Source organism: Bemisia tabaci, chromosome 8 (assembly GCF_918797505.1).
Source record: "Bemisia tabaci chromosome 8, PGI_BMITA_v3".
Taxonomy (NCBI): domain Eukaryota; kingdom Metazoa; phylum Arthropoda; class Insecta; order Hemiptera; family Aleyrodidae; genus Bemisia; species Bemisia tabaci.
Genome location: NC_092800.1, coordinates 32,213,268 through 32,234,036, shown reverse-complemented (window position 1 = coordinate 32,234,036; position 20,769 = coordinate 32,213,268). Strand labels below are relative to the sequence as shown.

Sequence of the window (20,769 nt, the reverse complement as noted above, 5' to 3'; positions counted from 1 at the left end):
GGGGATACTTACTTGTTGAACGCCCCTCGTATTTCTTAAATAGAGAACTAGGTACACAACTGCACAGTATTCTTAAAAACTGCTATGATCTTATCTATTCTATGAGTAGAAAATTCTACGAAAACTTCAAGGGTAGATGTCAATATGTTCTCCTTTTAAAAAATAAAATAGGGGCTGTGATTTTTAAACACCACAAACAAAAGATAAGGTTGTGGACTTTCACTATTGATTTCACATTGCAAAAAGACAATAGTTCATGATAAAACATTTTTTATTCAAGTATTAAAACGTAGTAAATATCAATGCTTTATCTTATAATATTTGATGCAACAAATAGTAAGCAAGCATAGTTCATAACAATAATTATGACAGCCTAAATAAATAATAGAAAAATAATAAATAATAGTATTAAAAGTATAAAATGTTTAACAAATTTACAATTTATAAATAAAAGGAATTTAACAATGTTAAGGTTTTGATTAGTTTTTTTTCTTTCTTGCTCCAGTTAAAAAAAAAAAAAAAAAAAAAAAAAAAAAATTCAAGGAAATGTACCTACTGCTCCTTCTTTTGTGAAACTACTTAAATGTATGATACTCAAAAACGTATAAGCTATGGCGAGGAGTAAAAAAAAGAAAAAATTGTAATGCTGAAGTACATGGAGTTGGGGTCATGAAGACAAATTGGAAATTACCTAAAAACTTGAAATCTGTCAATAAGTTTAAAAACCATTTATGCTTTACAGTGCATAAAAAAGAAAAGAAAGAAATATTCTTCAGTAAATTTATTCAAAGTTTAATGAAATTGATTGGCAAGTAAAATGCTAGAGAGAAAGTGAATGGATCTTCAACAATTCGAAGGTAAACTTGGCAGAACAGAACTATACTTGCAGAAAACACAGAATGAAAAATATCTCATGGACCCAACTCGTAGTAAAAGCATTCTTTGAAATTGTTAGTAGGTACTTAATAGAAAGGAGTTAAGGCACTCATCCACCAGTAACTGCAATAAAACTGATTAGGTCTTAAAAATACCCAAGTGAAGGTATTTTCAAAACGACTTTATCTTCACTTAGCGGTAGACTAAAAATAATGATAATTCAAGGGCAAAAAAAGAAGGGATATGTTTCATTTCAATTTCAAAACAACAGAGTGTTAAACTTGATTCACATAAATGCCTGATTAATAAGTACAGACAAAAAATAAAAATATATTTTTCCTATTTAAATTTCTTTGCTTCATTTTCGTGCGGTGAAGAAAAATTTAACTTAATTCATTCCTCCTTGCAGGATTGGAAAGTCACTGGAATAATCTGTACCAGTTTAAAAACCGACATTTTTTTAATAAAACCCTCCTTTGTTATCTAAAAAGAGACAGAGTGAGTTTCGGATGGACATACATGCATTACAGGTACTTCTGATTTACAAAAGGCATTCGAAAAATGCTAAAAATTCATGAATTTACAAACAGATCAATTTTCGCTCTTACTTATCCACCACTAATTTACAGGAGGGCAGTTATGTACAAAATTTTTGAATAGTCTTATTGTTCAATTTAAGTATCACAACATTTAAAAAACAAGGTAGACTAGATAATTAGTTTGCAACAATTTTGAAATGAAATAATCAGGCAAGAAGGCACGACAGAAAAAATCATGAGAATGAATTCCCACTCGAAGGGATCCAGTGTATAAAGGCAGAAATTTTTTTGACACCGATCTGTCTGACAGGAATGATGCAACTTAATACTGTTATTGTAGATCACTTTCTTATCGATCTTACTTGATTCACTTTCATTTGTGACCCTTGATTTTTACAGTTTACACTTAAAGATCCAGAAAGGTCTAAATTATGGTTGCATGTGAATATCTTCAAAAGATTCGAGTATGGGCTTGAGTTACGGTAACAAAAAATGATTGCGATGAAGCACCGCAGTATCACGTCTAAGACTAAATAATGTACTTAGTTGATAAGGATTGGGTAAGTAAAGATACAGGAGGCAGGAAAAACGATAGGAGAGAGTTACAAAGGTAGATAAACTAAAAATTGAAGACTAGAACAGCTCGATTAGACTTGTGGAAACAGCGATAAATTGACTGCACATATGTGAAGACACACTTCCAATCTGGTCGCCGCATTATCACCATGTCTTCCACATCAAGCAAGGGAGCTATTCCTGCTTCTTCCCTGCGATTGAAAGCATAACACAGTATTAGATACAAAATTTGGCCAAGAATTTAAAATAAGCATCCAAGTAGCACAGATTGCAATAAATGAGTCAGTTGAGCAATGTGATAAGAGAAATCCAAGAAAGAAAAAAAAAGTCATAATGCTTTTTTGTTCACTCAAGAGGGTTGAAAAGCATGATTTGAATTTAGAGTTGGGTTGTCTTCAGAACTAACTACACTTGATTAGACACTAGAGGGCGCATCCATACAATATACAAAATAATTTTCACTTTTGACTTGAATTTCTTTCTTTTTCATTATTATCCTAAATAGACGCATGAGCAATGCAAGACACTTTGAGAATCAAGCTCCCAATCATGAGTGGACATTAAATCTACGATTGAAATCCATTAAACAATGAAAAATAACAGATCATATTCAGATTTTGACGATGTGATTTAGACTAAAGTTAGCTGCGAATATTAAAAAGGTTGATGGTGGTCAAGGAATAATTCTGAAACGACGATCAATTCCTAAAAAAAAATTTGTGAAAGATTTATGCACAGAAATATCTAAAACAAGAGTTTATTCAAGGTTCAGATTTACATGCTAATAATTGCATACTTACTCAGCAACTCTAAATGCAAGTTCAAAGTTGTAACGTCTTTCCTCTGGTGTTAGTTTATTGTAATCAAAAGCGTTAGGTAGAAAATGATGGATGAGTGCACAAAAAGCAAGTCCGTTACTCCAGCTAGTAGAGAAATTCTCTATTTGGATGTTCTGAAAAAGAATAAAAAAGAATATGATTAAAATTTCAAAGCAATTATCACTTTTTTTCATGGTATCTTATGATCTGTTAATTGACTGTCAACTAAATACCTTAATGAATTGGAAGGGCCAAATAAATAACAAGGAGGATATTGACACTATGCAAACTTCAAGAATTTCATGAATCGCCTAAAAAAATTATCATAGCCTTTTGTCAGATAACAGTCTTTATTCAGAACTGGATTACATTTTGCAATGAGGAACCACTATTTCTTTGATTTCCCGATGCAGATACATGCTTTTATGGAATAGCCAGAGATAGTGGTTCCTTATTGCAAAATTTAATCCAACTCTTCCTCGAAGTGAGAAGGAATGAAATTCGAAACATCTGTCTTTTAAAGTTCACGACTAATGCCGACAAACTTAATCATACATTGTAACCCACCCGACAACTGCCAAAAATAAACTCACAAAAATGTTGCAAAAACAGTACTGCAACAATAATTTAGGAAGTAACGTTGTGACAAAGTTTGTGCCGGACAGGAATAGTTAAGAACAAGGTTTCGGATACTTAAAATTAAAAGTCTGAATACGAAAAAAAAAAAAAAAAATTAATCTGATCTACGCATATACAATATTTTTGAGACATATGGAGCAGAAAATCAACTACATAATTTACTTTCAGTAAACACAGACGAATATCAGTTGCATGGGTCCCAAGAACTGATAGTAGTTAAAGATTAACAATCAAAGCTTTTTATTATAAATGCAATTTGAAAAAAAACCCTCGCAAAAACTGAAGCAAATTATTTCATCATTTTAATGGACCTCTAGACAAGGTATTAATTAAAGCACTGCGCAACATGTTTTCTCTTCAAAATTTCGCAAGAAAAACCAATCATGCATGGGGAAGTCTGGGAATAAACTCTTCAACAAAATATAACAGTTTACAATTAATTTTTAAGGTTGTTATTAATAGACTCTTAACTTTCCCTTTCATTTTCCTAATCATGTCCTCATTATGGATGAGGATGGACAATGAAAAGCATCCAGTAAAATCAAACGTGAGGGGAAGTTGGGAATTTTTTTAAAATGACAACCTTACAAATAGTTTGGTAGTCCTCCTGTTTCACAATTTTAACTTATTCATTTACTTCTAATCAATTACAACTAATATTGGTTGAATGGCAAAAATAAAAAATAACATCATTTGTAGCATATAACTTCTATTTAACCTATGTTAAAAATACTTATTAATATCTCGTTCAGGATTTGATTCCTGAAGTTCCTAGCGGGTGAATCCTTTCTTAGGTAGGATTTTGAAGAGAAAATATGTGCTGTTTTTTTCTAGTTAAGATCTTGTCTAGTGGCTCATAGCTCGCAAACCCACGCACAACCAAGCACACATCAATTTGGATGTAGGTACAGCAGAAATAATGAATTAGGTCCAAGATCTGATGCGAATTATTTAAGTAATTTTTAGGCTTTTGAACTTAATAAAGCAATGAGCAATGAAAGTTTAAGAAATATTTTGTATCAGAGGATTCAAAAATGAAAAACAGAACAATCTGAAAGAGTTTACGGTTTAATTTGGGAGCAAAAAAGTAGAAAAACTTAAAAAGCAAAGGGTTAAAAGGATTTTTTCCAATTGACTCCATTCTCTTGTTTATTTATTTGATGAAATAAAAATTGAGGAGGGCTCCAAAGGAAGGGCTCATAATAGTCCAGGTATGCTCATTTCTTCAAGCAGCGGCTATAACCGGACAAGTGGCAGCATAACTGAAAACATTGCAATCTGCTTGTCTAGATTAGACAGTTCAGAAAAATGAATTTGCCCATGTTTTATGGTCCCTTTTTCTACAGCTCTCCTAAATTGTTGAAAAAATGAAAACACCAAACACAAAAACAAGTCACACACACACCTACGATTTCTTCTAAAATTTCATGGCTCTGAGGTTTGCATTGAAATTGCGATGAAGAGGCAAATCATTGGTGGAGGGGGTGGGAGATAAGAAAAGAATAAGGTTCCAAACAAATTGCCTCAAGAAAACTCAGACACAGAATGAAACAGCTGAGGGGCAATAATTTGAAGAAATTTATGTAAGTTTTGGAAGAGCTTTCAGCGTAGGTGAGTTAGCTATTCAGGTGGCTCCTGCCGTTGAGACTTTTTTTCTTAAAACCTTTTCCGGCAGCAGGGTAGAATCTTCAATAACTCTGTCGGTAGTGAGGAAGCATAGTGCTAAACACAACTGTTTCGTTTGAAATCAGTTTCTTTGAGCAGTTACTTTGAATCTGACTGGCTGCTCACATTCAACAAATTTTAAAGATCTTGTACTGGAACTCATCCGAAAAACTTGTTTTATACTTTGGAGCAAGAAAATGAACGCAGATAGAATCATCTATTCAGCATGAAATTCAGCTCAAATTCAGCTCTGAAAAAGAGGTGGTACATCTGCTCCAATCTAGGAATCTTACCTAACAGTGCTGCAACAAAACAGCTGACACAAAAAAGCATATATTATTCCTTCATGCGATAAGGCCGTAAAAAACTACAAAAGCGTTATTCGTGCAGCGAATCAGCAGACGTTAATGAAAAGAGTGCAGAAGAGAAAAAAGAGCATCAGACACACTACAGGATGCAAGACGTATGTGTACCTTGTACTCCTTAGTTTGCGCCTTGACCCAACTGAGCAGTCTCTCTTTGATGGTTGCAGCGCTATTCATAAGCTTAGGGTCGGTGATTTTATAAATGGGGGCACGAGCAGTACCCGAACTACAAGCAACAAGCCCCAATAATATTGTTGGTTAAATGGAAATGAAAAAAGATTAATTTAAGAGATAGACATATCATTCAAAGATCATCCAGCCACTGTCCGCAAAAAAGTTAATTTTCTGATGTTGTTTGAATAATAATTGGTTGCAGGAAATCGGCAACAGTTCTATTTTCCTCACGGGGAAAATTGATGCAGTCAAATTCTCTCATGGGTGTTGTTAAAATTTCGACGAGAACTAAGAGTCATTTGTGATAAACCTCTACTGAACTTCTTTCGGTTCCATCATAGTCTTCAGCCAACAGAAATGGCCATCATTTTGTCAACTTCCCCATAAATGAACAATTAATTGACTCTGAACTCCACTACTGATGAGTTTATGAGAGGTATGATTTTTTAAGCATAATTGCTAACTATGTTTTTACACATGTCAAAAATCTGCAATGAAAAATTCCTCTGACCACTAAACTTCAACATGAGGAGGAGGTGATGTAACTCAACACCGCACGCAATATGAAACCGAGAGAAACAATAACAAAACTGAAACTGACAAATCAACAGGGTGACAAACTGTGAGCTGGATGAACAAGAAGAAAAAAGAAGCAGAAAATTAAAAAATTCAAATCCACAAAATGAATTAAAGTAAACGCCCATGTGCTTTGAGGCCTTGCGATCCCTCCTTCACGGCTGAAATCCTACTAAATACTTGACATTTGAATGTTGAAGATGAACTACACATTTTAACGACTGAGCAGTCAAAATTTCAGCCTTATAAAAGGGACTGCAGGGTTCCAAAACATGTTGGCGTTTACTTCAATTTACTATAGGAGTTTCAGTTTTTTTTAATTTCCTGATTTTCTTTTCTTTCTTACTGTATGCAATACCTACACAGGCTGGCAGTAGCCATTTGGTGTTCAAGTCAATCAACCATTGGTTAAAATACCTAAAGGTTTAAAGATATGATTTTAAAAATTGAAATCCTGAGATAATGTTAGGACAGAGTACAGAAGGCTGAAATCTAAGACAAATAATCTTACGGACTATCATATCCATGAATGATAATGCTTTATTTACAAAATGTTAAGTAAAATAGTAAAGTTAGGTACTAGATTGAATGATCCCGTTTCGATTATGGAAATTGAGGCTGTTAGATAAAATGTTTCATGAGAATTGTTTTCAGTTAGTAATTATCAATAACTGAGACAAAAACCAACTTTTACTCCAAAATGCACCGAAAAAATTAGATTCATTTTGAAACAAAAAAAAAAGGACTTTTTATCTAATTAATTGGTACTCACTCGAACTCGATTGAACATTATTGATGGCTAAACTCTGGAGAAGCATTACTCATAACATACAGGGTTATTCAAAAGTTACGCACCACTGGCCATAACTTTAGTTCTAATTATGATATCGATTTGCGGTTTGTGGCGTCCTTCCTCATATCGAGGGGGAAACTTTTTGAGGTACTTTTCAGTTCTTCACCCCCCCAGGGGGAGGGGGGGCGGGGGGCAACTCAAAAATTTCAAATGGCAACCCCCATCATGTGATACATCGTTAGAAAGAGCATGAAAAAAGAAAATTTTTGGCGCAAACCGGAAGTCGATCTGACCCCCCTGTCAAAAGTTAGGGGGGTCCAAAGGTTATTTAGGGGGTCCGTACCTTCATTTTTTAGAGTAGCTTCGGCGGCTCTTGGACATACCGTTTCTCTTTTCAAAGAGTCCTCGAATACTCCAAGTCTGATACCGAAGTCTTCATATTGCCCCCGGGCCACCACAGCCCCCCCCGTAGGGGGGGATGGGCCTGTTACAATGAAACATTGCATTAAAATGCGAAAAGTCACAGAAGAGCTTCAAACTTAGCATCAAATCCGAGTGGAACTTCTTGCCAATGTTAACGCAAACGCAGCCTGCGACTTTAAAGTGAGTTTTCAAAACTCTTAGCCCCCTGCCCCCCCTCATTTTTGGTTGCAGAGCGGGTAAAAACCGGGAAATTCACTACAAATAATGCCGAAACTAATGTCCAACTTGAGGAGGACCCTTGAAACGTTGCGATCAGTCGGAGCATTGAAATACAAGGACTGCCACCCCCTTAAAGTACGGAAACATCCAAAACACCCCCGCTGCCCCCCTCATTTTTCGTTGCGGAGCGGGTAAAAACCGGGAAAATCGCCAGAAATGATGCCCCGGTTCTTACCAGCTCTGCAACGAAAAAAGAGGGGGGCAGCGGGGGTTTTATGGATGTTTCCGTCCTTAAAGTGGGCGGCAGTTCCTGTGTTGCAGTTCTCCGACTGAGCGCAACGTTTCAAGGGTTCTCGTCAAGTTCTACAGTGGTTTCGGGCATCATTTCTGGCGATTTTCCCGGTTTTTACCCGCTCCGCAACGAAAAATGAGGGGGGCAGCGGGGGTGTTTTGGATGTTTCCGTACTTTAAGGGGGTGGCAGTCCTTGTATTTCAATGCTCCGACTGATCGCAACGTTTCAAGGGTCCTCCTCAAGTTGGACATTAGTTTCGGGCATTATTTGTAGTGAATTTCCCGGTTTTTACCCGCTCTGCAACCAAAAATGAGGGGGGGCAGGGGGCTAAGAGTTTTGAAAACTCACTTTAAAGTCGCAGGCTGCGTTTGCGTTAACATTGGCAAGAAGTTCCACTCGGATTTGATGCTAAGTTTGAAGCTCTTCTGTGACTTTTCGCATTTTAATGCAATGTTTCATTGTAACAGGCCCATCCCCCCCTACGGGGGGGGGGGCTGTGGTGGCCCGGGGGCAATATGAAGACTTCGGTATCAGACTTGGAGTATTCGAGGACTCTTTGAAAAGAGAAACGGTATGTCCAAGAGCCGCCGAAGCTACTCTAAAAAATGAAGGTACGGACCCCCTAAATAACCTTTGGACCCCCCTAACTTTTGACAGGGGGGTCGGATCGACTTCCGGTTTGCGCCAAAAATTTTCTTTTTTCATGCTCTTTCTAACGATGTTATTCGAAATTTCCACTTCTACTTTTCATGGGCACACAAACCACCACTACTGGCTCGAATTCTTATAGAATTTTCTCTGTTTGAGAAATCTACATGAGGCAAATATGCATTTCCAGAGTTTACACATCAAAGCACATTTAACATGGTAGCATGTACCTACCTGATTTAAAGTGGTACCAAACTGGTGAGACAAGAGATTCACCGAGTCAGAAAAAGGATAAGAATCTGTCTACCATGAGACTAGGTACTCAAAAAACTAAGCTGGTGACACTTGCTTGCAGAAACATATCCAAAATGTAATTTTAAATGTTCAATTTTTCCTTTCCTGAATTAAAATTTTCACTTAATCTACACATACTACAGTTTAAAATAATAAGAGAAGGGACCTGCAGTCGGTAGAAAAGGAAAATTAAATGATATGAAAGTAATGAAAAGACCGTCTTTGAGCAACAAAATTTGACAAAAAGTTCAGTGAAGGATGATGACGAAAAGAATGATACTGATTGGGAGAGAACTTACCTAGGGGCAGAGTGTTGTCGTTCCAGTTGTCTAAATTTAGCAAAAGGTGAAGAGGCAAGGCTGCCCGCTGGAAAAAAGGAGACAGACATTTAGAAAAAAGGTTTTCAAAAAAAAAAAACTAAAAGAATGAGAGGAAATTGTTTCAACAGAAACCTCATGTGTTAATAATATCAAAATTTGAACTTCTTGGACAGAAACGCACCGAGTTGCACAAAGTTGGAACTGAGAAAAAGGCGTTTGAAATTAATTCCTCCGTGAGACTTAATGTTAAAAACAAAGTTTAATGACTATTTTCATGTTTAAAATGTTCGTTCTCGACTATTAAATTTTTGACAGGGGAAACTTCACGACTAGTTGAATTCAAAACAGTTCCCAGCTCGCTTTTTCCGAAGATATGATGCTTTGGTGCCTTTATGTTAACCGCGGCCATTTATGCTTTAAAATAAGGATGGCAGCATTGAGAGTCGAAAGTTAAATAAAAAAGTAAGTATGTCATAAGTATCAGTGTGGAAAAATGAATTAATTTAAATTAAAATTCAGATATGAGCACTGTTTCATAAATAATTTTATGCAATCTAGGGCTCATATAATCATGTGTCACCATTTTCTGAAGGATCAACGATATTACCTGACGTAAAAAGTTCCTTCAGTTTTGGAAAAGAGATGAATATTTAAGCAAAAAGACGGTCTTCCCTTTTTTGTCGTTCGTCATTTCTGTCCCTGGTTTATAATTCAAAAACGTAACTTTGAACTTAGTTTCATGGTTATTCATTACCATCCTCTCTCCCATTCTAGTGTATTCATTCCTCCGCATTAGAATGCAGATTTTATTTAAATGAGGTTCTGAAAACTCTAATATAGTATCTCAGATATGGAAAACTAAACTCTGAATCATAGTAATTTCAAAAAAAATGTAACTAAGTTCAATAAATACTCACATTTTGTTAGTGTGGCTCTTGATGTAGAAGTGTGCGTGTGAACTGAAACAGTAATTGATTTTTTTGTTGAAACAGAGGTACGCAACATTTTTATGAATATTATCGCATCTCAATCAAGCAAGACAAATTTCCAATAATGAAATATTTCATTACAATGTAATGATGTAATACTAGAAAATTGGGTAAATAAACACACTGCTTGTTAATATTATTTGTTTTCCCAACACGCTTCCGGCTACGCTAACACTCATCTTGGAGAGTTCTATGGCAACTATGTGACTCTTGAATCACAACAATTGCAAGATGGTTGTCAGCTTGGCCCAAAATGGGTCAGGAAGACAAAAAAATTCACAAGTGGTACGTGTTTTCAACTGACTTTCTAGTATTTTATTAGACTCAACCCTGTTTGATGTTATCAAGTTTAAAAGCCTTAATATGTGGAAAAAGAACTGAAAATATTGTCAAAACAGAAACACTTCAAGTCCAGTTCCCAGTGTTAAAACGTTCCCAAGCATTAGAATTTTGCCCGCATTTCTTGAGAAAAAAGTTGAAAATTAGATTCAATAAATGTCTTCGTATTTTTTCTATGAACGCTGAAATAAAAGAGAAAATTCTAGAATAGTTTAACACATTTCAAGCTTCTCTATACTGGTATGTACCTAATGCAGAGTACAAGAATACAGCATTGATTGCGCCTCAATCGGTACAATGTAAAAAGTTTAGCTTGACAAGTTTCAGCAGTTCTGATTTTAAATTAAGATCAGCATAGAGTTTAAAAAATATTTTACAGTGAATTTTATAACACTAAGTGAAAAATAATCAAAATGTTAATATATGACCTACCTTCAGTACGCGTTGTTGTATTTCCTTCAGTTTTCGTGCTTACACTTGATGATTCCGAGCAATCTAAAACAAACAAAAGTAAAAATATCAGTATAACAATGAAAATTTTATAAGGTTCCATGATTGCCTCCTAATATTGTGATACGGGGATTTGCCGTTCAGTACGAAAAGCGACTTATCCTTCAAATCAACTTGTATGAGAAGATCCTGATCAAATTGAATCTAGCATATGAGAAAAACAATTGATTGATAAGAAGAAAAAGAGGATGGGAATGGAGAGATTGAAGAGAAAGTAAAAATGAAAAAAAAGGAATGATGAGAACTAATGGAAATTTTGAAAGCCATAAAAGCTTTTTGATCTTAACAATATTGGAGTGATGAAAACTTAAAAACCTAAACATATTTCTCAGAAGGAACTGGCTTTGAGATTTCATGGTTTTTCATGATCAAAAGGGGAAAGCTCGAGATAATTTTGAAGATAAGACTCCTTCTCAGAGCTCCATACGGGGAAAACGTATTGAGAAGAAAAAGCTATGATCAAATACTTAGCAAAGTAGTAGACAGAAAAATTTATGGAAAACATGCAATTAGTCTCCTTTTAGTGAAATATGTGAGTAATTGAAAATTTTAGGACTAAAATCAGTATCTTGATGTTACGATTAATGAACTCTCAAAACTCATATTGATTGATACAGAAATTAAAATAATTAATTGTTTCGAACATTTCAACTCTTCTCGTTGTTAAATTGATTGTTAGTTATTGACAACAGTTTGTTTTTAATTTACGGAGAATCTAATGATTTCTACTATGGAGGATGACGGAGGTCAAACAAATTTCAATGAGATAATTTTGATTATAGGATATAAAATGACATGTGAGAGATGGGGATCGATAAGTAAATGATGGTTGAAAGGCTAAGGATATGGTATATGTAAATAATTAAAGCTGGATCTTCACCACTATGGATAGCTATTCGATAGTCAATCAATCAACTGACAACTTCTGGATATTAACTATTGAATCGTTGTTCAATGCGCTGAAGATCTACTTTGAAGGTATAAGTCTCAGTGGAAGATTATGGGATTCTTTAAAAAGAGGTCTAATTGGGCCATGAGGAGGATTCAGAGATGAGGTAGATGAAATGAATTCATGCATAAGAGTATGTCTAGAACTAAAATCATTATTTTTCTGTCCATCTTTATCTTTATTACTTTTTTTAGTGTTGCAACGTCTAAAATGAGAAAGAAAAGAATTGATGATATGTTTGAAATTTGGTATGGTTTCAGGGAAAGTTGCAACTATTTCCTGAAATTATATAACAGCTAATAAAATTATGTAATAATCTAATGAAAGCTTTTAAGCCTGTACATTTCCAGCAGCACACAAATCAGAGGGAGGTTCAGTTGAAGGATATAGTTTAGCTCTTGATGCTAGCAGTATTAACTAATGGATAAAAGAAAAACACAATCTCTTCCTCTTAGAGTACTGGCTTCACCAGTGCCAAATTATCTAATCTCTATTGAATGATGTTCTATTTCAATATTATGAGGATCAAAATTAGTTGAGGATACTTAAAATTGGAAAAACTATGCAAAATTAAAAAAAAAATGTTAAACACTAGGAAAAGAAAATAATTTGCGCTAAAAAACATTTCAAAGTCAGAGCGAGCCGAGCGAGTGAAATTCGTAGCGAAAAACAAGAGAGTGAAATTAAGTCATACAACGCAAATAAACACTATAGTAAGTTATTACGAAACCAACGGAAAAGCACGCATCTGCAATCAGATAGACTGTTCATCAACTCACAAAAATCGCTACGTCGGAGAGTCATGTCCAGATTCGAACCATCGAGTGGAATGTTGGTGCTTTAAACAAAAATACTCTTTGCCTGATGATTCTGAACAAGGAGAAAACAGTAAATCCAATCCAAAAATACATTTGATTTGCACTTTCAAATGAAGATTTGAGGATTCAAACAGATAATTGATTCATCACTAATTTCACCCATTATTTTCATAATTCAATCACAATTTTGATTGGAAAATATGGGACGGATGTTGAAGTCTCAGATTGAAAGACTGCCAAAAAGATGTGAGAGCTTCGTACAGTCTGGATTTTGAACAGTTTGATTTTCAATAATCAATAGTAGTTGAAATGACATTCATTCATTTTTTCAAGTCGTAGCACAATGTTTAATTTGGGAGCAGAGAAATCATTGAGTTGAAGAAAATTTCAAATTTTTTAATTGGTACTTTGCTCCATAATTTATACCAGTCATATTCAAAGAATGTAATTATGATCAATAATATATACACACAGCCAAAAATCAGTCTATTTTTCATTTACTTTGCTTCTTCTTGCTTTCTTGAAACAAACTTTCAAAAGCCTCATCCACGTTGCCCAAATCATCGTTCAATTTGACTACAGCTGCTTCTTTCTTTAAAGTAGTAGCAGAGGAATTTTTTTCGCTAGTTGCTTTTTTGAAATTTGCTTTGACAGCACATGCACTTGAGCTTTTAGATGATTTTCGCAGGTATTCTTTTACAGTAGCTTGCTTCTTGGAGGCCGCATCGGGACTCATTGACGCTTCATACTGTTTGGGATACGCTAGTGCGTGACTTGATTTTGCCCTGGAGATTTTCGGCAAAGGCGGAGCCTGTTTCGCACTTAACATTTGTTCAACAACCATTTGATGCCATGATTCTGATTTCTGGAGCACAGAGGAAGTAGGAGACCTGGCCGGAGATCGAGATGGAGACGAAAAATGACTGGACGGAAATTTCGCCATCGGGGTCATCAGATCGGGAGAGTATGAGGTAAAAGCTGGGTTAGCAGGTGAGGATCTTGTGGAGGAGAAATTTTGCGACTGACAGAAAGGACTAGAGGCAGGACTGAGTAAATGCTGGGATTTAGATTTAACAGCGCCCATTCCAAACTGGGCTAAGAAAGGAGAATTGGAGATGGGTGGAATCTGCTGGAAGCTGGGAGATAAAGGAGGCCCTGGAGGCTTGTTAGCGGGCGTCGCTTTTATAATGGTCGGTGATTGAGGAGGACTCGGTCTTTGTGAATCAGATTCAGATTTAAGGTTACTGGATGATTTAGCTTGATGTAAAGAATGGAATGGAGATGAGGAACTGTGAGATGAAGGAGAAGTTGTTGCTGAGGTCATCGAGTAAGATGATGAGGATCGGTTCAGCGATGAGCTGATATTTTGCCCATATGGAAGTGATTTAGAACTTGAAGGAGATTTTACTGGTGACATAAAGTTACTATGAAGAGAAGATGAACGCGATTGGTGACCAGAGCTTACGGATGCTCCAGATGGTGATTTAGACCTATCGGAAGGAGACTGCATTTTTTGTGACAGCTCCGCGCTGAGTTTCTGCGCCATCTCATCAAATCTGTGCCTTGTGCGGTCACTAACAACAACCGCTTGTTGGCACTGCGCCTTACCCATTACTTTACTGACTGCTGTTTGCGGTTGCATGACAGAGGGTGAGGTCTCTGGTTCTGCCTCCTTCCAGCTGGAGGGACTTGACGATGCATCATCAAATTGAAAAGGTGAGATATTGGCAAGTTTTGGATTTGTATTGGTCGATTCGTAGTCAGGCTGATCGAGACACCTTATTGGAGTTGTTGGTTCCAAGTGTGGAGATGAGTAAGGTAAGGACTCGCCATTTGCTTTATTAGAGGTGGAGTAAGAGTGAGCGCCAGAGGCATAAATTGAATTTCTATTGTCACTCAGTGGTTCTGGGGTGAAGTAACTTTTAGTTTCTGCGGGATAGTTACGTGAACTTGGTATGATATCGAAACGTGGGGAGGAAACATTAGATGCGATGCTCGAGGGCGGGTATGAAGACATAGATGCAGGTTGTAACTCTGAGTAAAAGGGATCAAAGTTCCGCTCAAAGCTGGGATTTAAATCTTGCTTTGTGTGAATATTGCTGAGCGAATAAGTTTTTTGTATCGGAACAGGCTCATAAGGTTTTTGTTCATAGAAATTAGAAAAATTATGAACAGAGTTCCTATGGGGGTTTGAGCTTTGTGATAATTTAGCTTTCACCTCTTCATTATCGCTCAAGAAATTATCAAAATTTCGAGTAAACATATTTTTTCTCTCAGACACATGATTGAGAGGAGCCTTTTCACTAACTGTCAAGCCATCAGTGAAAGGAATGTTAACTGAATTACGGTTGTTAAGAAAGGGAATATTGGGTGTGTTACTTGCTGCCAGTGGGGTATTTTCTATAGGAGTATTATTAAAATTAGGAGTAACTGAATTTGAAATAGAATTTAAAGGAGTACTGAAACCGCTTATTGAAGCTGGAGAGGGATTCACCGAGGCAAATGGCACCGAGTGATTCATCATGAAACTGCTGTTTTGAGAATTATGAAAATTAGGATCACTGACAGAGTATTGCCCATTTTGATTAAGGTAAGGGGATGCTAATGTGACACTGCGCGAGTCAGTAGGTGGGAAAAATTTCTCGTTTAAAGGACCTGAGCCATTCGCTGAGGATGAATTATACGGCGAATTGGAGAAGGGGCTGTAATTGACAGGAGAATAATCTGGAGTTGGAAAATTATGCTTGATGGTGTTATTTGGTCGATAATTCACAGGGGAGATAGAGGTAGGATATGGATTCACACTTGGTGGCAGATATGGGGATGGGTGAAGTGGAATTTCAGATGGATTATTAAGAGCTGCATCTTTTTGAGGGATGTACTGAGGTACATGTGAATTAAACGGTGTAGGACTTTGCGGTTTTATATAAGGAGCTTGAACAGGTGTTTTAAATAGATGCGGGTTTGCCTCAGATGGAAGTCTATATTGCGTTAAAACCTTACTGTTGTAAAATTGTTCATTGGAATTGTTCCTAAAAGGTGGCGGGGGATTGATCTCTGGGGTAAGAGGAATAGCTGACGGATTAAATAAGGTGTTGGTGCAAAATTTTGTATCTGGTGGATACATGTTTTGAATGCTCTGATTTCTCGTGGCAGCATTGAAATTATTCTCCATTGGAGTTCCTTGAGGATAATTTGGAAAAGCATTTTGTTGACAAACGGAATTCGAGGAATAGCTGAAAGGTTTTTGGACATTTGAGGTAGTAGGCATAATATTTTTTCTGATTGGTTGAGGCATGACAATATCATGTGTTGGCGTGGTTTTAGGTGGCGGCAGGTACATGGGAGGTCCTGTTGCTTCGTGGCAGAATTTTTCTTTGACCATCTGCTTTACGGTGCCACTTGCAGAGGGTTTTACCCAAGGATTTTGAGGGCTCTTGCAGATGGGTCTGAAAGGAGATCTTGGTGCGTGAGAAAATTGATTTGTTGAGATTTGTTGTGTGGGTTGTATTGGCTTCACGGGCAAAGAATCCACGGCATTCAACTGCTTTACTTTATCTAGCACACTTCTCTTATTTTGATTAGGCATTGGAACCGCAGTTCCACTACTTTGACTCTTTGAGTCTCTTTCTAGCGTTTCAAATTTTGTTTTCATATTAGAAAAGCGACTGCTCCAATGCGGACCTCCTCGAGCTGATGAGTTGTAGACGACTAGTTTACTTTCTGCTTCAGACTGATCCGCTAGCTTTAAAAATGCAAGGAATTTTCTATCGTTTTCTGTTTTGGGCTCAAAAGCAATACTAGAACGGTTCGATGTATTGTTTGATTTTCCTCTTGCTCCATTACGCATACGAGAAACCTCGTCGGCAGAACCAGCCTCATGATCATCTCCAGATGATAAATAATGGATAGGTTTCGGAATATCAATCGTATTAGACCTTCTTAATTTCATTTTTTTACTTGATCTGCCTTGAAATCTATTTTGTTTCTTATTTTCTGAAGCAAGAAAATTGGCAAATTTCTGATGTGAGGAGAGAAAATCATTCTGTGCACTGTTCAGAGGCTTGACAAGATCTTCTTCAGCGCTAGATATGTCTCCATCACTGCCATTTTCTGGTTTGCTTAAAGTCCTATTTACTAATTTACTATGACTAGAGTTAAATAATCTCAAGTTTGGATCGTAATCCAGTAAACTTTCAGTGCTTTCAGTTTTGGTGTCATCATCGACAAATGAGATAGAAGCAGACTGTGGAGCTTCTTTATCAGTGTAACTGACTTGATGTAACTTAGGTTGATGGAATTCTGCTTTCACGATTTTTTTCTTGGATCGATTGAGAATATCTGGGTCTGATTTCTTCTTGGTGTGATGAGCATTAAATTTAACTGGACGATAGTGTTTTGACTGACTAGCTTCGCTATTGAAGGGAAGACTCCCCGTCGATTTTTGCCTATCTCTAACATCTATATCATCTTTAGTTACTTGTTTGGATTTTAGGTCGGGATAGTTTTCTTCTAGCCACTTTCTTGCGTCATCTAGCTCTTCGCGGCTGACACCAACGGTGTGTCGACTGTGCCTTGAAGTTCGTTTGTTCGAAAATCTTCGCGGGGGAGGGTGAGGAGGGGCCGGGTTGGGTTGTTGAATTTTTAAACATGTTTGGAGTCGAGAGACTAACTGGACAAGAGATTCCCTCCGATTGGGATCGAGTCCTGGTAGAGCACCTTCTAGGCGCGATAAAGCACCTTGGACTTCAGCTAAAAGCTGAGGACTCAAATGTCTAAGATCCTCGCCCGACTCAGTGCCTGAATCATCAATGGTACTGCTCTCTCGTGAATGTGAGCGCATAAACGCACACTCACCCTGTGTCATTGACGCATCTGCTCCAACTGAGTTGCTCACCAGTGCTGTCACATCACCACACGCTGCAAAAGTAAAAAGAATCATTATGAGGAAATAGTAGGTAATACCATAATAATATGCAGATGACTCAAGGTTCGAAATGAAAAATTTATTAACTGTTATTGAAGGATAATCAAAATCTATTCATCTGAATCATTTAGAAATTATTACATGAATAATATTAAGTGCGCCATTTTCCCATCAAATTTTTTCATTTGAGGGGCTTGAAGGACAAGGCACATAAGTTCAGTTTTGAAAAAAATTTGAGATACCTATTAGCGACTTTGACTAGAACTTGTCTTAAAATAAATTCTGTGAAGATTACTACTAACATCCAATTTTTAAGCATCAAAAAGTAAGTTTGAATTTTCTTTCCTCCATGAGACTCCATATACTTTTGAAACTTTAAACATGTATTTCTTGAAGTAGCAAAAACTGCACTTATGCACCTTGTCCTCCATGCCCCTAATTTATGGCATCTATTTTATTCGTATTAAATTTTCATATTTAGAAAATATATTGATGGTAGACAGATGTAGAGACACAGATATCTCCGTCAATGATTTTGTAAACCTCTTACTCACTGCCTTTTATATTCAACTTAGAACAACAAACTATTTATAATTTAGATAAAGCACGATCTACTCTTCTGGGGCTACCACAAAAAATCTTTCGAAATTTCATAAAAAAAAATCGGTTGGTTTCCTTTTGAAAAATAAGAAGAAAGCAAAAAAACACAATTAGCAAAGAAACACCATAATCAATAAGCAGTTAAGTATTTATAGTTTCAATGTTGGTGCCCTACATAGGTACTTAGGTAGTTCTTTTAAGACTTCATTTAAGACTTTCTCAAAGTTGCCACTGACGATCGCTCAATCTTTAATGACATGATCAGAAATGTTGGAAATTCATTTCAATTTGGAAAACACTCACCTAAAGGTTGCTGAATAATCTGAGTCCCAAACTGCCTTTAAACTCTTCAACAACCTTACCTTAAACTTTAGAACGTTACTATTACATAGGGAAGTGAGTGCTTCTCTAAAGAAGCTAAAAACTTTAATAGTTGGAGAGACTTCTTATTCTCTAAATAATTTTTGAATTGATTTTTAACACGTAAATTTTGGGGAGCTTGTTGACATGGATGTTCAGCCTCAATATGAGGAATTTGTATTCGCAAATTGAAAGCATAATGAAATGGAAAATAATAAAATTGAAAACGAAAAATGCTGGCTTCCTCATACGTTTGGTACTTTCTGAAAAAGAAATGGGTAAAATGGTGCAACATTCCCAAAACATATCAGGGAGATGGCTCAGTTGAGTTTCCCTTGAAAAATAAAACATAATTAGAGATTTTGAAACATTACAATGGGAGTACGCATATTTCCGTTTTGGTCTTTGATTTGTATGTAGACTAAAATTACAACTGTACAGCTTACCTTTATGTTCAGCCATTACTGTGCGAAGCCTAGCTCTAATTTTTCGTCTTCCTTCGTAGTCAGTGCAAGCCTCTAACTGTTGAAAAAAAATTGTGACAAAACTATAAGTGACATGAAACTTAAATTTTAGCTTAAAAGTATGCTTGTATAATGGACCAATCCTAAAATCTTTATAGGTAGAAAAGTTCGGACATCAAAGATTTGTTTGTTTTACTAAAACTTTGATTCTACGTATAAGAACAAGCAATTCATCCCCCCTCTCCCCTTCCTCACAATTTTGAATCGCCCTCCACGGCTAGTCCTGTGCTTCAAAGAAAAAGAAACTAAATTAAAGGATTATGAGTGCAAATTTCCAGTAGCCTTTTAAATTTTGGCTGCATTTCTTTGCGCAAAAAATGAATTACTGAGTACGTACGTAAAATTGCCTGCCTAGGTAGGAGGATTAAGGGCATGTATATTCATGTGAGTGCATGAACAAAAACTAATTAACCTAAAAGCGGACGAAAAAGAGGCGAGAGGTTGTAATCCGACCAAGGAAGTTAGCATGAGTGAGGTTGACGTCAGTTTAAAATCAAGAAATTATAATTCCACTATGTAATGAACGAAACCAAAGAAGCTTCGAGTGAAATTCTAAAACACACTCACCAAATTTTTAAGGTGTTGCTCGTCCCAAATTGTTTCAAGATCTAATTCATCTAAGTTCTGTGTTTTGGCTTCAGATGCCTGGGAACAAAAAATAATCGCAATCAGTAACTGGACAAAAGCGAAAAGTGCGAGACGAGAGCACATATAAAGTTAGTGAGAAATTCCTGTCTCAAAATTTAATTTGACGGGTTGTTGATCGCGAAAGCAATTGTTTGTAAAGTTAATGCTGATTGAAAAAGCTTTTCAAAAGAGCCACTGTCGTATCCTGAATTAAAAGCGTCGTATCCTTCATCACAACTACCGTAACGCGGAACGCTCCTTGAGATACAACTATTTGAACGTGCATGTAATGCTCGGAGGTATCGTTCCATTTGAAGGCGTTTTCGCTGGGAGCGAGTCTGGTCTCTTCGCAAGATAGATTAATGGCGATTTACTTGCGCACTTTAATGCGTTCTAATCTATTTTAATGTGTGAGCATAAGTGTCATGTCATTATGAAACCACCAAATCATGGAACTCAACTGCGCTGTTGGACGATTTACGCTCGTATTTTCTTTTCTTTTTTTCTTTTTTTTTTTGCACTGCTGCCCAACATTTTTATACTCAATTAAATCATGAGGGAATATTTATGAAAGAACGAAATAAAAATCAAACGAAATTTAATGCAAAAACGTTGATTAGACCTGCCCTAGGTAGGAGACTTGCATCGTCGCAGACTAAAATACGCGTTTTTTTTTATTTTCGCCGATGTGCTACGGTGTTAAGAAAGAGGTCGATGATTCTAGCGCTACGTGGATAATACTCTGATACGATTTACCAATTTGTCGGAGAAACTTGTTAGAAACATATTCATACGGGAAAAATAGGCGAGCAAAATGAATAATCCGAGAACACATTGAGACAACAATCATTACAGGATTGCTAGGATAGGATAATTTGAAAAATTACCGAATTTTCTTCCCCGAGAGT

At 36.4% G+C, this 20,769-nt stretch overlaps 1 protein-coding gene across 1 annotated transcript in view; it reads right to left on the bottom strand.

Moving 5' to 3' along the window:
* Positions 1-253: 253 nt before the first annotated feature.
* Positions 254-20,769, bottom strand: part of LOC109030221 (uncharacterized) — a 177,759-nt gene continuing 157,243 nt past the window's right edge. Inside the window, 10 exon segments of the mRNA XM_072303583.1 lie at positions 254-2,182; positions 2,792-2,943; positions 5,587-5,704; positions 9,198-9,264; positions 10,136-10,177; positions 10,979-11,041; positions 12,785-12,843; positions 13,318-17,743; positions 19,157-19,232; positions 19,802-19,879. Of these exon segments, the coding sequence (XP_072159684.1) occupies positions 2,035-2,182; positions 2,792-2,943; positions 5,587-5,704; positions 9,198-9,264; positions 10,136-10,177; positions 10,979-11,041; positions 12,785-12,843; positions 13,318-17,743; positions 19,157-19,232; positions 19,802-19,879 (5,229 nt within the window). The 3' untranslated portion in view covers positions 254-2,034.